General features: G+C 46.6%; 1 protein-coding gene across 2 annotated transcripts in view; it reads left to right on the top strand.

Annotated features, from left to right (window-relative positions):
• EP300 (EP300 lysine acetyltransferase) overlaps window positions 1-7,553 on the top strand; it is a 64,251-nt gene extending 56,698 nt beyond the window's left edge. For both annotated transcript variants that reach the window (XM_075727617.1, XM_075727615.1), the window contains 3 exons: window positions 1,481-1,642; window positions 2,089-2,370; window positions 3,685-7,553. In XM_075727617.1, coding sequence (XP_075583732.1) covers window positions 1,481-1,642; window positions 2,089-2,370; window positions 3,685-5,928 — 2,688 coding nt within the window. In that variant the 3' untranslated portion in view covers window positions 5,929-7,553. The remainder of the gene's footprint in view (window positions 1-1,480; window positions 1,643-2,088; window positions 2,371-3,684) is intronic.
• The last annotated feature ends 5,374 nt before the right edge of the window (window positions 7,554-12,927 follow it).

Here is a 12,927-nt window from a genome sequence, read left to right as displayed (position 1 = left end):
TGCTTTTGCATTCCACAAAGAACAAAAAATGTAGGTCTCTTAATTCAAGAATAAATTTGAAAATGAACAGATGTGGAATTTATGCATCTGCCCATCCTTAGATCTTCTGAGCCTTTATGGAAGAGGCAGTGAATCTAGGATAAAGTTAGCAGTTCTGCTCGCACAGTAGTACTTGTTAGTTAAATCTGTTTAAACACTGCTGCTTCGTCACCTTATTAACTATTAGATTTTTGTTGGGGTTTAGAACTAATCTTTTTCCTAAAAGACCTTTGGATCAAAAAAGTTAGGTTTAACATTACAACTAGAATTTGTGGTTTTCCTGTGCTGCTCTTTGCAATACCTCCTTTCAAGGATTTTTAATAAACTAAGTGCAAGAGTAACCTGGGAATTAGGCAACTTGATATCAAATTTGCATTAACTAATACCTTCTGAAGTAAGATGTTATTTAAAGGGTTTTTTTCCACTTGGCATAGCTGCAAGTTCCCATCTCTCTAATATACCAGAATTCAGTTGTCAGGAATCTGACCCAGCTCTGTGTGTGAGGTTGGTCAATGCTTAGTTGATTGTCTACAGCAGTTTGGCCCAAAAATCCTGCAGTGGGGGAAGCTTGCAGCATATTACTATTTAACCTTTATAATTAAAAATAATTCTTTATTGACCCCATGTTTCACTTTTTGAAAATGAGGCAATAATAAACTGTACTCTCAGATGAAGTGATAGTCATTCATGTTCACTGGAAATTTCCATCCTGACAAAGTTATTTTAAGCTTAGGAAAAATGCTTATTTGGATAAGAATTGCTTTGATCCTTGATCATTATATGCTGTAGTGTTTTGAGGGGCCCTCTGAGAAGCACTCCTTATTGCTAATTGATTATAATTGAAATTAAGATGACCTGTTTTGTTTGACTGTTGCAGGATATGACAGAAGGAAGGTGCATACTAGGAATTGCACTACTAATGCCTTTTGGACTCAGAAGTTCTAACAGCTTCATATCAAAATCAGTTTAGTGCAGTCTATTAAAAACCAAAAATAAATCTGTCGGAGCTGTAACAAACTAAATCTAGGTGAATTAAGTCTTTCTTACCTCTGGTTAGTGCAATATCAGTTGTACTTTTCGGTTATTTTTAGTTTTGAATTGCATTGAGAAGCCACCTGCTGAACCCCTTTGGTTATCCAAGAGGTTCTTCAGTGTTCAACTATAGCAGACAAACAGGTTTCAATAAATAACACTTCCCTTGCACCTCCTGAGCATTTATGCTTTTAATATTTTTAGAACTATGTATTGCTGATCTTGATATCTTCTGGAGTCATTCTAATGGGATTAATTCAATGTTTCAGGGGACCCTGGTAAGTGTCTTCGGAGTAAATTATTGTGAAGTGTGTTTTGTCCTGCAGTTATTATAGAAGATGTGAAAGTAATGAAATGCTGATGTGGTGGAACTTAGACATCTGACATAAAATGCCTCTAAAATTAATAGGTGAGCAAGGGAGACAGCAAAAATGCCAAAAAGAAGAACAATAAGAAGACAAGTAAGAACAAGAGCAGCTTGAGTCGTGGCAATAAGAAAAAGCCTGGCATGCCCAATGTGTCCAATGACCTCTCCCAAAAGCTGTATGCGACTATGGAGAAGCACAAGGAGGTAAGAGTTGACAGAATGAGAGATATGTATTTTACTTAAGTAAAGAGGTGTACAAAGCTTTGATACTTCAAACAGAGTCGTGCCCTGTAAATCATACAGGTTTGGCTGGAGAATTGAGTGGCACACCAGACAAGTACCAGTAAGTCTGGGCGCTCTTTGCTGCGAGGGCAGTGGGGATAAACACAACTGTGCTTGTACAGAACTTCCTAACAGTCTAGGTTGTCACAGCAGTTTTACAGTCCGGTGTTCCTTACCTAATGCTTCTGAAGAAGGTGAACCTGTAAGGCACCTAGAGGTTTGAAATTTCCCAGCCCTTACAAGCACGCCACTCCTGGCGGCACGTCATTCAAGTGTTAGTTGGTCCTGGAATTGTACACTCTCTGTAATGAAGTTTGGCAACCAAAGCATCTTGATAAGTTCTGGCATTAAGTCTTTTTACTTTTCAGGTCTTCTTTGTCATCCGTCTCATTGCTGGCCCTGCAGCCAACTCCCTGCCTCCCATTGTTGAGCCTGACCCACTCATTCCATGCGACCTGATGGATGGGCGTGATGCTTTCCTAACCCTTGCTAGAGACAAGCACCTGGAGTTCTCCTCACTACGAAGGGCTCAGTGGTCAACCATGTGCATGCTGGTGGAACTGCATACCCAGAGCCAAGACCGCTTTGTTTACACCTGCAATGAGTGCAAGCATCATGTGGAGACCAGATGGCACTGCACTGTTTGCGAGGTATGCTTGGTGAAGTTTTCCCTACTTGTGTCCCCATATCTCTGTGCCCAGAACGCTCTTTACCTGGACTAAGTTCTCAGTATTAACTGATGGAAAAAGGTCTGTACAGCTCATCCTCTGGCAGTTCAGAGAGAAAGGAGAGGAAATGTTTTCCGTAACAAGCGATTCTACTAATCTGCCACTTGGTCTGATTTTCGTCTTCTGCATTCAAGCTGTGGAGAGCTGAAGTAGAGTTGTATTTTCTGTCATTTGTTTAAGGTGCTGCTGCTTAAGCAGTTGGGAACTGCAGCAATTGCTTGAGCTGTAATGGTAGGGTCAGCTGATTTTTCTGAAGAGCAATGCATCCTTTCTTCTTCCAGAGTCAGAAGTGTTGTGCTGCAGTATTTCTGTAAATAGGGCTCTCCGTTGGTTTACTGGTATAGAGGTTTTGCTATGCTGCAAGTCAGATTCCTGTACTTGGGTGACTCTTCCACTACCCTGTTGTCTCTCTGTAAAATGCTGCAAACAGCATTTTAGTCTTCAGAAATGTTTGCAATACCAGTGTGTTTGAAGATCAAGTCCAGTAGCCTGGGTCAGCGCTGAACCCCTCCAGAAGCTGGACTAACCTTGAATCTGGCTTGTAACTTAATTTTTTAGCCTCATGGAAGTAAATGACTGTCTCAGATTCAGTTCTGAAAAGCTCTGATTAAAACTTGATGTTCCCCTTTCCTTGTATATACCAGAAAATAAATTCTAAATTTCCTATGGATTAATGAATCCTGAGGACTTTGATCAATTATTGAGCCCAAACTCGTGTGCTGTTGCTTTCAGAGAATGTAAATGCTGTTCTGTTCTTCTGCCCAGTACACTGGTGTTTAACTCGCCTGAAAACTGAAAACGCAGCTTTCGTTCTCCTTTGCTTTTTTGAAAATTGGTACCTCTCCTGCCACTCTTGCCCTCTTCTTTTGAAGCAGTGGCAGATGGGCACCTGTTTGTTCCTTGCCTTTTTCTTCTTCTTTCCTATTGGGAAAGAAAGGGATTTTTTGGCCCAGCTGAATAATGTGTGACTTATTAGCTCAGAGCAAACTTGTTTTTCAAGCTATATATATTTGTGTAGATTTCAGACACCCTTGCGCCCACACATTTTCCCTGGCTATAATTTGGATTTATTCCTTCTCTAGTATCTCAACGCGGCATGAAAGATTGACTTTTTCCCTAGAGCAACAATTTGCCTGGAACAGACAGGGAGTAGTTTTTTGAGGTGGCATGACATCATTTATTTGTTGTATGGGGTTGCAGGACTACTTGATAACTTTTCCTTCGTTGTCTTTCCAGGATTATGACCTGTGCATCACCTGCTATAACACTAAAAACCATGACCACAAGATGGAAAAATTAGGCCTTGGTCTGGATGATGAGAGCAACAACCAGCAGACTGCAACGACCCAGAGCCCTGGTGATTCCCGCCGCCTGAGCATTCAGCGCTGTATCCAGTCTCTGGTCCATGCCTGCCAGTGTCGTAATGCCAACTGCTCACTGCCATCCTGTCAGAAGATGAAACGGGTTGTCCAACACACCAAAGGCTGCAAACGCAAAACCAACGGAGGGTGCCCCATCTGCAAGCAACTCATTGCTCTCTGCTGCTACCATGCAAAGCACTGCCAGGAGAACAAGTGCCCAGTGCCCTTCTGCCTCAACATTAAACACAAGCTCCGTCAACAGCAACTTCAGCACCGCCTGCAACAGGCGCAGATGCTCCGAAGGAGGATGGCAAGTATGCAGCGGACCGGTGTGGTAGGCCAGCAGCAAGGATTACCCTCGCCGACGCCAGCCACCCCGACGACTCCAACAGGCCAGCAGCCCCCAACACCACAAACCCCACAGCCCCAGCCTCCGCCCCAGCCTGCCTCGCAGCCTCAACCTGCACCTCCCAACAGCATGCCGCCCTACACCATGCCAAGAACTCAGCCCCCCAGCGCCGTGTCCCAGGGCAAGGCAGGTGGCCAGGTGACTCCTCCAACTCCACCCCAGCCACCTCAACCGCCGGTTCAGGGTCCTCCTCCAGCAGCAGTGGAAATGGCCATGCAGATCCAGCGGGCAGCAGAAACCCAGCGTCAGATGGCGCAGGTTCAGATCTTCCAAAGGCCGATTCAGCACCAGATGCCCCAGATGCCGCCTATGGGAATGAACCCTTCACAGATAGGCAGAGGTCCTGGTGGTCATATAGATCAAGGAATGGGGCCGGCAGGAATCCAGCAGCAGCCACCGTGGGTGCAGGGGGGCTTACCCCAAGCTCAGCTGCAGCCGGGAATGCAGAGGCCATCCATGATGTCAGTAGCCCAGCCAGGTCAGCCGATGAATATGGCACCTCAGCCAGGGATGGGTCAGGTACCTGGCACTGCTCAGCCCAAACAACCACCTCTGCCCCAGGCAGCCTTACAAAACCTACTGCGGACTCTCAGGTCTCCCAGCTCACCCATGCAGCAGCAGCAGGTGCTTAACATCCTTCACTCCAATCCTCAGCTGCTGGCTGCTTTCATCAAGCAGCGGGCTGCCAAGTATGCGGGGTCCCAGAACCCCCAGGGGATGACGGGTCAGCCTGGCATCCCCCAGGGCCAGCCGGGCCTCCAGCCACAGCAGGCCATGCAAGGGCAGCAAGGAGGGGTGCACCCCAACCCAGCCATGCAGAGCATGAACCCCATGCAAGCAGGAGTGCAGAGGCCCAGCATGCCCCAGCAGCAGCCGCAGCAGCAGCCGCAGCAGGCCATGGCCGGGATGACTCCTCAGGCGCAGCAGATGAACATGAATCACTCGGGGATGGCTCCCCAGTTCCGAGACCTCCTGATGAGACGGCACCAGATGATGGAGCAGCAGCGCCACCAGCAGCAACAGCAGCAGCAGGGAGCAGGACCAGCACTGGGGCCGGGGATGGCCAACCACAACCAGTTCCAGCAGCCCCAGGGCGTCGGGTATCCCCAACAGCAGCAGCAGCAGCAACAGCAGCAGCGAATGCAGCATCACATGCAGCAGATGCAGCAAGGAAACATGGGACAAATAAGCCAGCTTCCACAGGCGATGAGTGCAGAGACAGGAGCCAGTTTGCAGCAGGCTTTCCAGCAGAGGCTACTTCAGCAGCAGATGGGGTCCCCAGCTCAGCCCAATCCTATGAGCCCCCAGCAGCACATGCTCCCCAATCAGGCCCAGTCCCCGCACCTACAGGGCCAGCAGCTCCCTTCATCGCTCACCAATCAAGTGCGTTCTCCGCAGCCTGTACCCTCACCGCGGCCCCAGTCCCAGCCCCCCCATTCCAGCCCGTCCCCCCGGATGCAGCCTCAGCCTTCTCCACACCATGTCTCCCCGCAGACCAGCTCCCCACATCCAGGACTGGTAGCTGCCCAGGCTAACCCCATGGATCAAGGGCACTTTGCCAGCCCGGACCAGAGTGCAATGCTTTCCCAGCTTGCTAGCAATCCCGGCATGGCAGGCCTCCATGGTACAAGCGCCACGGAACTGGGGCTCAGCTCTGAGAACTCGGACTTGAATTCAAACCTTTCACAGAGTACACTAGACATACACTAGACACATTGTAGCATTTTGGGAGCAAAAAAAAAAATTAAAAAAAATAAAAGAAAAAAAACTTATTTTCTCAAGACTTTTTGTACTGAAGACAAATTTTTTTGAATCTTTCTTAGCTAAAACAACATTTTTCCCTGGAACACATCTGAACTCTGCAGCAGTAGTTTGTGGTTTTAAAAACAAACCAACAACGAACCTGAGGGATAGTAGAGTACAAAGAATATATTTTTGTTATGGCTGGAATCATAACCAGTCCTTTTTCTTGGGTTTTTTTTTTTTTCCCCCTTGTGTGTGTTGCGGAGGTTGGGGGAAGAGGGTGATCTTTTGGCTGTTCACCAAAGGATGCCCTACTCATGCCTCCAATAGGTTTTATTTTTTTTTCTAAATTAATGAAAATATGTAATATTGATAGTTATTATTTACTGAGGCAGATGGTAAACATTTTCCCTATTCTGGTTTGTCTTCATGTCACTGCAAAAAAAAACACAACAAAAAAAACCCACAGGAGAACCTTTTCCTAAAACCGGAGGACAAAAGGGGTAAATGTTGCTTTAAGAATACATTACATATATAAATATATATATATAAAAATAAATACCAATCTTTTCCTCTTTGGTTGGAAATATGTCAATTCTTTGAAAAATGTAAAAATATTAAATAAGTCGGTCCCCTCCTGAAGTCTACTTTTGTCCTCCAAGAATTTTCTATACAAGAGTCTGAGCTTAAAAAAAAACTTCAAGTATTAAAATAATTTGTACATGTAGAGAGAAGACAACATTTTTGCAAATACACAGGGGCAGCTGCCAAATGGATGTAGTATATATATTGTGGTTTCTGTTTTCTTGAAAGAATTTTTTTTGTTATTTTTACATCTAACAAAGGAAAAAAATAAAAAAGAGGGTAAGAAACAATTCCAAGGGGATGATTTTAACCTGAGAAAAAGTCCCTGGGGTTTCTTCTTTATGCTTGCTTTCTCTTTCCCATGCCCCTCTCCCCACCCTCTTCCACTTTCTGTAAAACTTGAAAATAGAAAGCAAAAAACCCTCAAATGTTGTAAATCATGCAATTAAAGTTGATTACTTATAAATATGAACTTTCGATCACTGTATAGACTGTTAAAAATTGATTTCTTATTACCTATTGTTAAATAAACTGTGTGAGACAGACAGCCTCTTTTTTAATGTTTCCCTTCTCTCCCACATGGTTGCTTGTTCTTAAAATGGTGGGGGTAGCAGAATATATGCTACTTCATTCAAGTGTTTGCTATTTAGAGGTCAGAGCGCTATTTAATGTATATGACTGTTTTAAAATGCAAATCTCTAATAAGGGATGTGGAGTAATAATTAGTCTTCTGAATGGACGCTTTTTGGTACAACTCTGCATTCGTGTTTGTTCCCGGCATGTATCTTACCAAAGAAACGAGGTCTGACCTCAGCAGTTGTGCCAGTCAGCTGTATCCCACCCTGCTCATGCAGCCTGGGAGCAGCTGATCTTCAAAGGACCTATTTTGCATTTTGAAATGAGAGCTATTGTTTGGATATGTGATATTAAAAGATCCTATTTCACTTGGAATATATTGTACACCTTTTGGCACCGAAGTGTGAGCATGAGGTGAGCTTGTATGGATGTCCCATAGATGCTGCACCGAGACGGTGCGTGGGTGCCCCATCACCCTATGTTGCATCTGGTGATCTGCCAGATGTAGGGCATGTGTGGTGGGTTAATGTATATTATATGTATTTGGGGGATTTCCTGAACAGAAATGCTTCAGCTGAGGAGCACATGTGTGGTAAATGCAGTTGTGTGCTGCTTGTAAGCTGTGTGCACATGGAGTTAATCCCATCATGTAAGAAAATGTGTCTTGTGCACTGGCTGGGCACCATGTATGCAGCTGGTCCATTGAGGGCTTCCCAAAATACAGCCTTATTCTGTGCGTGTATCTGCAGTGCTGGCTGCCTAGGGAATAACTTGTACCAGGGCATTACACACCTGGAAGACCCGGATGTGACCAGAGCACAACATCTGCATAACACCAGCTGTGTTGTGAGCATCAGCATATCCACAAATCCCTGGCAAATGACGACGTGAGCAAGCTGCCCTCAGGAGACTGCTGGTGGAAGATGATGGAGGGGGGAACCTGGACAGATGGGAGCCTCAAAGTGCCAAACAAAAGTAATGGTGTATTGTGATGTGGATGGATGTTCAAGGCTGTTAGAATGGGAGTAAAATGCTTGCTATCTGGCTATAAACACAAGCAGGACAATGAATCTTGTATTAAAAAAAATAGGTGTATTTGGTAGGAAGAAGCCTTCAGCAAGATGGTGGAAAGTCCCTGGGAGGCTTAAGGAAAGCAGCCCTGTGCTTTGGTATTCTCCCTTGGGTGACCCTCACACTGTGGTGCAGACCAGCTCTGCACCAAGCCCACAATTGCCTCATCTGCTCTCGGAGGGACTGCTGTTGACCTGCTCTAAAGGAGAGCAGAAAACAAGAAGCCATATGTTGAATGCCAGGGCAGCAGACTGGGATGGTTTAGATCTGTGGTCTCCATTGGCAATCATGGCAAGCTTTCCTCTTACTTCCCCCCACCCAAGCAAAGCCCAGTTTTACTTTCAGCCTTGGGCCTTCTCAGGCTCGAGTATAGATACATTTTTTTCTGACCATATACTGGCTAGTGAAGTGTAAAGTGTACCCAGCTTTCTGACTTGCATGCTTTTTGTGCATCCCAGCCTAGAAGTGTGAATGAAAGCTGTTTGCTATGTTAGCACAAAAAAATCTGTTTTGAATTTGTCCCAGCCTGCATGGGAGCATCTGGTCCATGCTGAAGTGGGGAAGCCTTGTGACCTTGCAGAGCAGCTTTGATTCAAAGAGCTACAGATCTTGCAACTTTGAATGCCAACATCGCGACTTGCTTAAAAGAAAAAAAATGCCATGAGGCATTTTACGTGACAGCACAGCTGCAGCGTCCTTCTTTGTAGATGCCATCTCTGAGCCAAGTTGAAATGTTTTATTGAAGTGGTGTGGATGATCAAGGGTCTTGAATTTGCAGGGGTTTTCTTTCCCTTACATTCCTCTGCCTCTGCTTTCCCTGATTCTACTGGAGAACCAGAACCCACCAGTTGGGCAAATACTGTGGCTGACTGAGGAAGTGGTAGGACTTCAGGATGGCAACAAAATTAGGATGTCATCTGTATCGCTGCAGTGTGCTCTTGCCAGTGGGTTGCATCCAAGTTAGAATAGGTTGTTTCACTTCTTGGACCAGTAAAAAGAACTCACACCCATACAATCAAAGATTTATTGTCCAGTTACAATGATGTTAATGCTTATAGTCAAATATTATGCAGTTCAGTGATGTAAACTTTCCAATGTCTACCCCCTCCAATGCCCCTTTGAGTCCTGGGGTCATTGACTGAAGTTGCAGGTGGGGATGTCTTAGAGTCACATGGAGGAGTATAATCACAGTTTCTCCCTCGGTCTTGGGGTTACCTGGTTGTAAAAAGTGCACCTTGCTTTTCCCTGAACAATGGTTCCACATTATGTACAAATGGACTGTTTATGGAGTGTTTTGCATATGTTGCATGCTTGTTCTTTCTTACCCCTAAAACTGATTTTACCCAGCTGCCACTTACTCTGATGACTTGGCCACCAGTGAGTTGCTTATAGCCCTGGGCCTGCAGTATTGTCCTGTCACTGTATGTGTCTGCACTGCTTTTTTTTCTAGCATCATAGATACCCTGTTCTACACAGAGCCACTTGTTATTGCAGAATCACAGGATGGCTGAGCTGGGCAGGCACCTCTGGAGATCATCTAGTCCACCTTCCTGCTCAAAGCAGGGTCACCTAAAGCAGGTTACACACAGCTGCATGCAGATGAGTATCTCCAGGATGGAGGTGCCACAGCCTCTCTGTGTACTCCCCCCACCAGGTGGTATCTATACATGTGGACAAGATCCCCCCTGAGCCTTCTCTTCTCCAAGGCTGAACGGTCCCGGCTCTCTCGGCCTCTCCTCGTATGACAGGTGCTCCACTCCCCTCATCATCTTCCTAGCCCTTTGCTAGACTCACTCCACTATGTCCATGTCTGTCTTGTACTGGGGAGCCCAGACCTGGACACAGCACTCCAGGTGTGTCTCACCAGTGCTGAGGGGATCACCTTCCTCCACCTGCTGGCAATGCTCTTCCTAATGCAGCTGAGGAGTCTGTTGGCTGCCTTTGCCACAGGGGCATGTTGTTGGCATATTCAACTTGCCACCAGGACCTCCAGGCCCTTTTCTGCCAAGCTACCTTCCAGCGTGTGCTAGTGCATGGGGTTGTTCTTACCAGGTGCATGACTTTATGTTTCCCTTTGTTGAACTTCATGAAGTTCCTGTCAGCCCATTCCTTCAGCCTGTTGAGGTCCCTCTGGATGGCAGCACAACCCTTTGGTGTATCTGCCACTCCTCCCAGTTCTGTACCATCTGTGAACATCCTGAGGATGTACTCTGCCCCATCGTTCAGGTTACTAACAAAGAGAATGTTAAACATCTTGGCACTAGTACCAACCCTTGGGGTACAACACTAGTGACTTGCCTCTGCTGGACTTTGTGCCACTGATCCCAGCCCTTCAGTCCACCTTGCTATCTATTTATCTAGCCCATGCTTCCTCAGTTTGCAAGGAAGTTGTCAGAGATGGTGTCAAAAGCCTTAAGTAAATTCAAGATAAACAATGTTTGCTGCTCTCATTCACCAAGACAGTCATAGAATCATAGAAGGCTGTAAGATTGCTTAAACATGATTTCCCCTTCATAAATCCATGGTGACTACTCCCGTTTACCTTCTTGTCCTTAGTGTGTTTGGAAATGATTTCTGGGAAGATCTGCTGTCACCTTCCCAGGGATTGACTGGCCTATAGTTCCCAAAATTCTCCTCCTTTGAGACAGGAGTCTCGTTCTTCCACTCCTCAGGAGCTTTCCCCAGTCACCATGACCTTTCAAAGATAATAGAGAGTGGCCTTGCAATGACATCAGGCAGCTTCCTCAGCACTTGAATGTGCAACTGTCAAGTCCCATGGACTTGAGCATGTTGTTTGTTTAAATGTTCTCTAACCTGATTCTACTTCACTGAGAGTGTCTCCCTTGCTCCAGACGTTCCCACTGGTCTCAGGGAGCTGGGATTGCTGAAAGCAGGGAACTTCAGAGAGGCACCCAGATGTGCTGATTTCCCAGAAAAGTTATGAGAGCTTTCCCCAGGAAGCTGTTCTCCCAGCACATCCTTGTTTTCATGCATACACATGGGCTGGGCCCCCATCTGCCATGTATCAAGATCTCTCCTGTCCACATCACACTGCAACCTTTGCTTGCCAAGCTAGTCCATCACTTCCTCACTTGATTGTCAGTTCTCCTGTCCCTAACCTGTTGTGTAAAGCTCTTCTCCTCAGGTAGGGCAGCCTTCATCTGCTTAGCAAAGATGCTTTTGCCCCCTTGGTCAGGTGGATCCCATGTCTTCATAGCAGTCCTTGATCCTTGAAGAGGGTCCCATGGTTATGAAAGCTGAATCCCTATTGACACCAGCTGCACAAACAGTTGTTGACCTGCAGGCTGCATCTGTTCCCCCTCAAGTACTTTCCCCTCACCAGCAGAAGACCACTCAGCCCCCATACTTATGCCCATTGCATCCAGAGCCATGAAGTCACATTTGATATGCTCCAGGTTTCCCCTGGCAGTATCATCGATGCCCACATGGAAGAGCAGCAGGCAGAGTAACAGTGTGAGGGCTGCAGAAGCCTTGGCAGCCTCTCCCTAACATCCCAGATCTGAGACCCCAGCAAGCAGCACATCTCCGTAAGCAGGTTGGTAGATGGGGATCTCTGTCCCCTGCAGCAGGGAGTCTCTCACTACAAGCACCCACCACTTCTGCGTGGTGCTGCTGCATGGCTCAGGCCCAGGCTCAGGCAGTTCAGATAGAATCATAGAATCGTTTAGGTTGGACAAGACCTTTTAAGATCATCTGATGTTTCACTGGACACAGCTCCCAACCTCACATCTGCTGCGAGGGCACTGAACCAATTCAGTTGTCCCATACACATGCAGGTGGAGCAGGAGATGTCCTCCTGGTGCCAGAAGTCACAAGCTTCCAGCCTTCATCAGCACGGGAGTCACTGATTCCCAACCCAATGAGCACAGACTCTGCCTTCAGTATCAGCAAAGCTGTATCCTCCCCGAGGAGAGCTCAGCCTGGGTGGAGGCTCTGACATTAAAGGGAGAGCTGTTCCAGTGGCTGCAGGAGACCATGCCATGTGGCACATCACCACCATTGCTGAGCATGGGGACCCTGACCCCCTCTGTGCACCTCACTGTGCAAACCCCTGCATCTGTTAGCTGCTCTCCAGGAGCTGCACTCTAGGCCCAGCAGTTACTTCTCCCTAGTACCTGCTATCTATTAGTTACAATATATGCAGTAAGTGTCACACTAGATAATTATACAGAAACTAAAACAATGTTGGTAACAGTCACCTGGTCGTTAGACAATTGTAACAGCAAAATGAGCTACAACACAGCTCCTGGCAGGCCAAGACAAGTCCAGGCAGAGCCTGACAGGGCTGGAGTTACGCAGCGCAGAGCTTGTGGCCTCTTACAAGCGGTGGCAGCACCACAACAAGGCTGAGGTACACAATGTGACAGTGGCAGCCATTCCAGCTTCTGCTTCCTTTTCCCATGCTTCTTCCAGTGTTTGATACACTCTTAGTTCCTCTGCAAGAAACACCACCTCCTGTTTCCAAGATGGTCTTTTTACACACACCATGTCCTTGATTGTGTTGCTCCCAGTTCCAACCAAACTCAAGGGCTCTGGCCCAGCCTCTGTGGAGAGTCTGGAGCGGGTCCTGTACTGAAAGACAGCGGTGGTCAGAAGCATCTGCTCCTAATGACTGGTTCTGCCTAAGTGTGTGAAGAGGCCTCCTACCCTTAAAACGAGCTTTTCTTTGAAGAACAGCCATATGTTGCCCTGGCTGGAGAATGTTTGTTTTTA

The sequence above is a fragment of the Pelecanus crispus genome, chromosome 1 (genome assembly GCF_030463565.1).
Source record: "Pelecanus crispus isolate bPelCri1 chromosome 1, bPelCri1.pri, whole genome shotgun sequence".
Lineage (NCBI taxonomy): Eukaryota > Metazoa > Chordata > Aves > Pelecaniformes > Pelecanidae > Pelecanus > Pelecanus crispus.
This window is presented reverse-complemented; position numbering and strand designations above follow the sequence as displayed.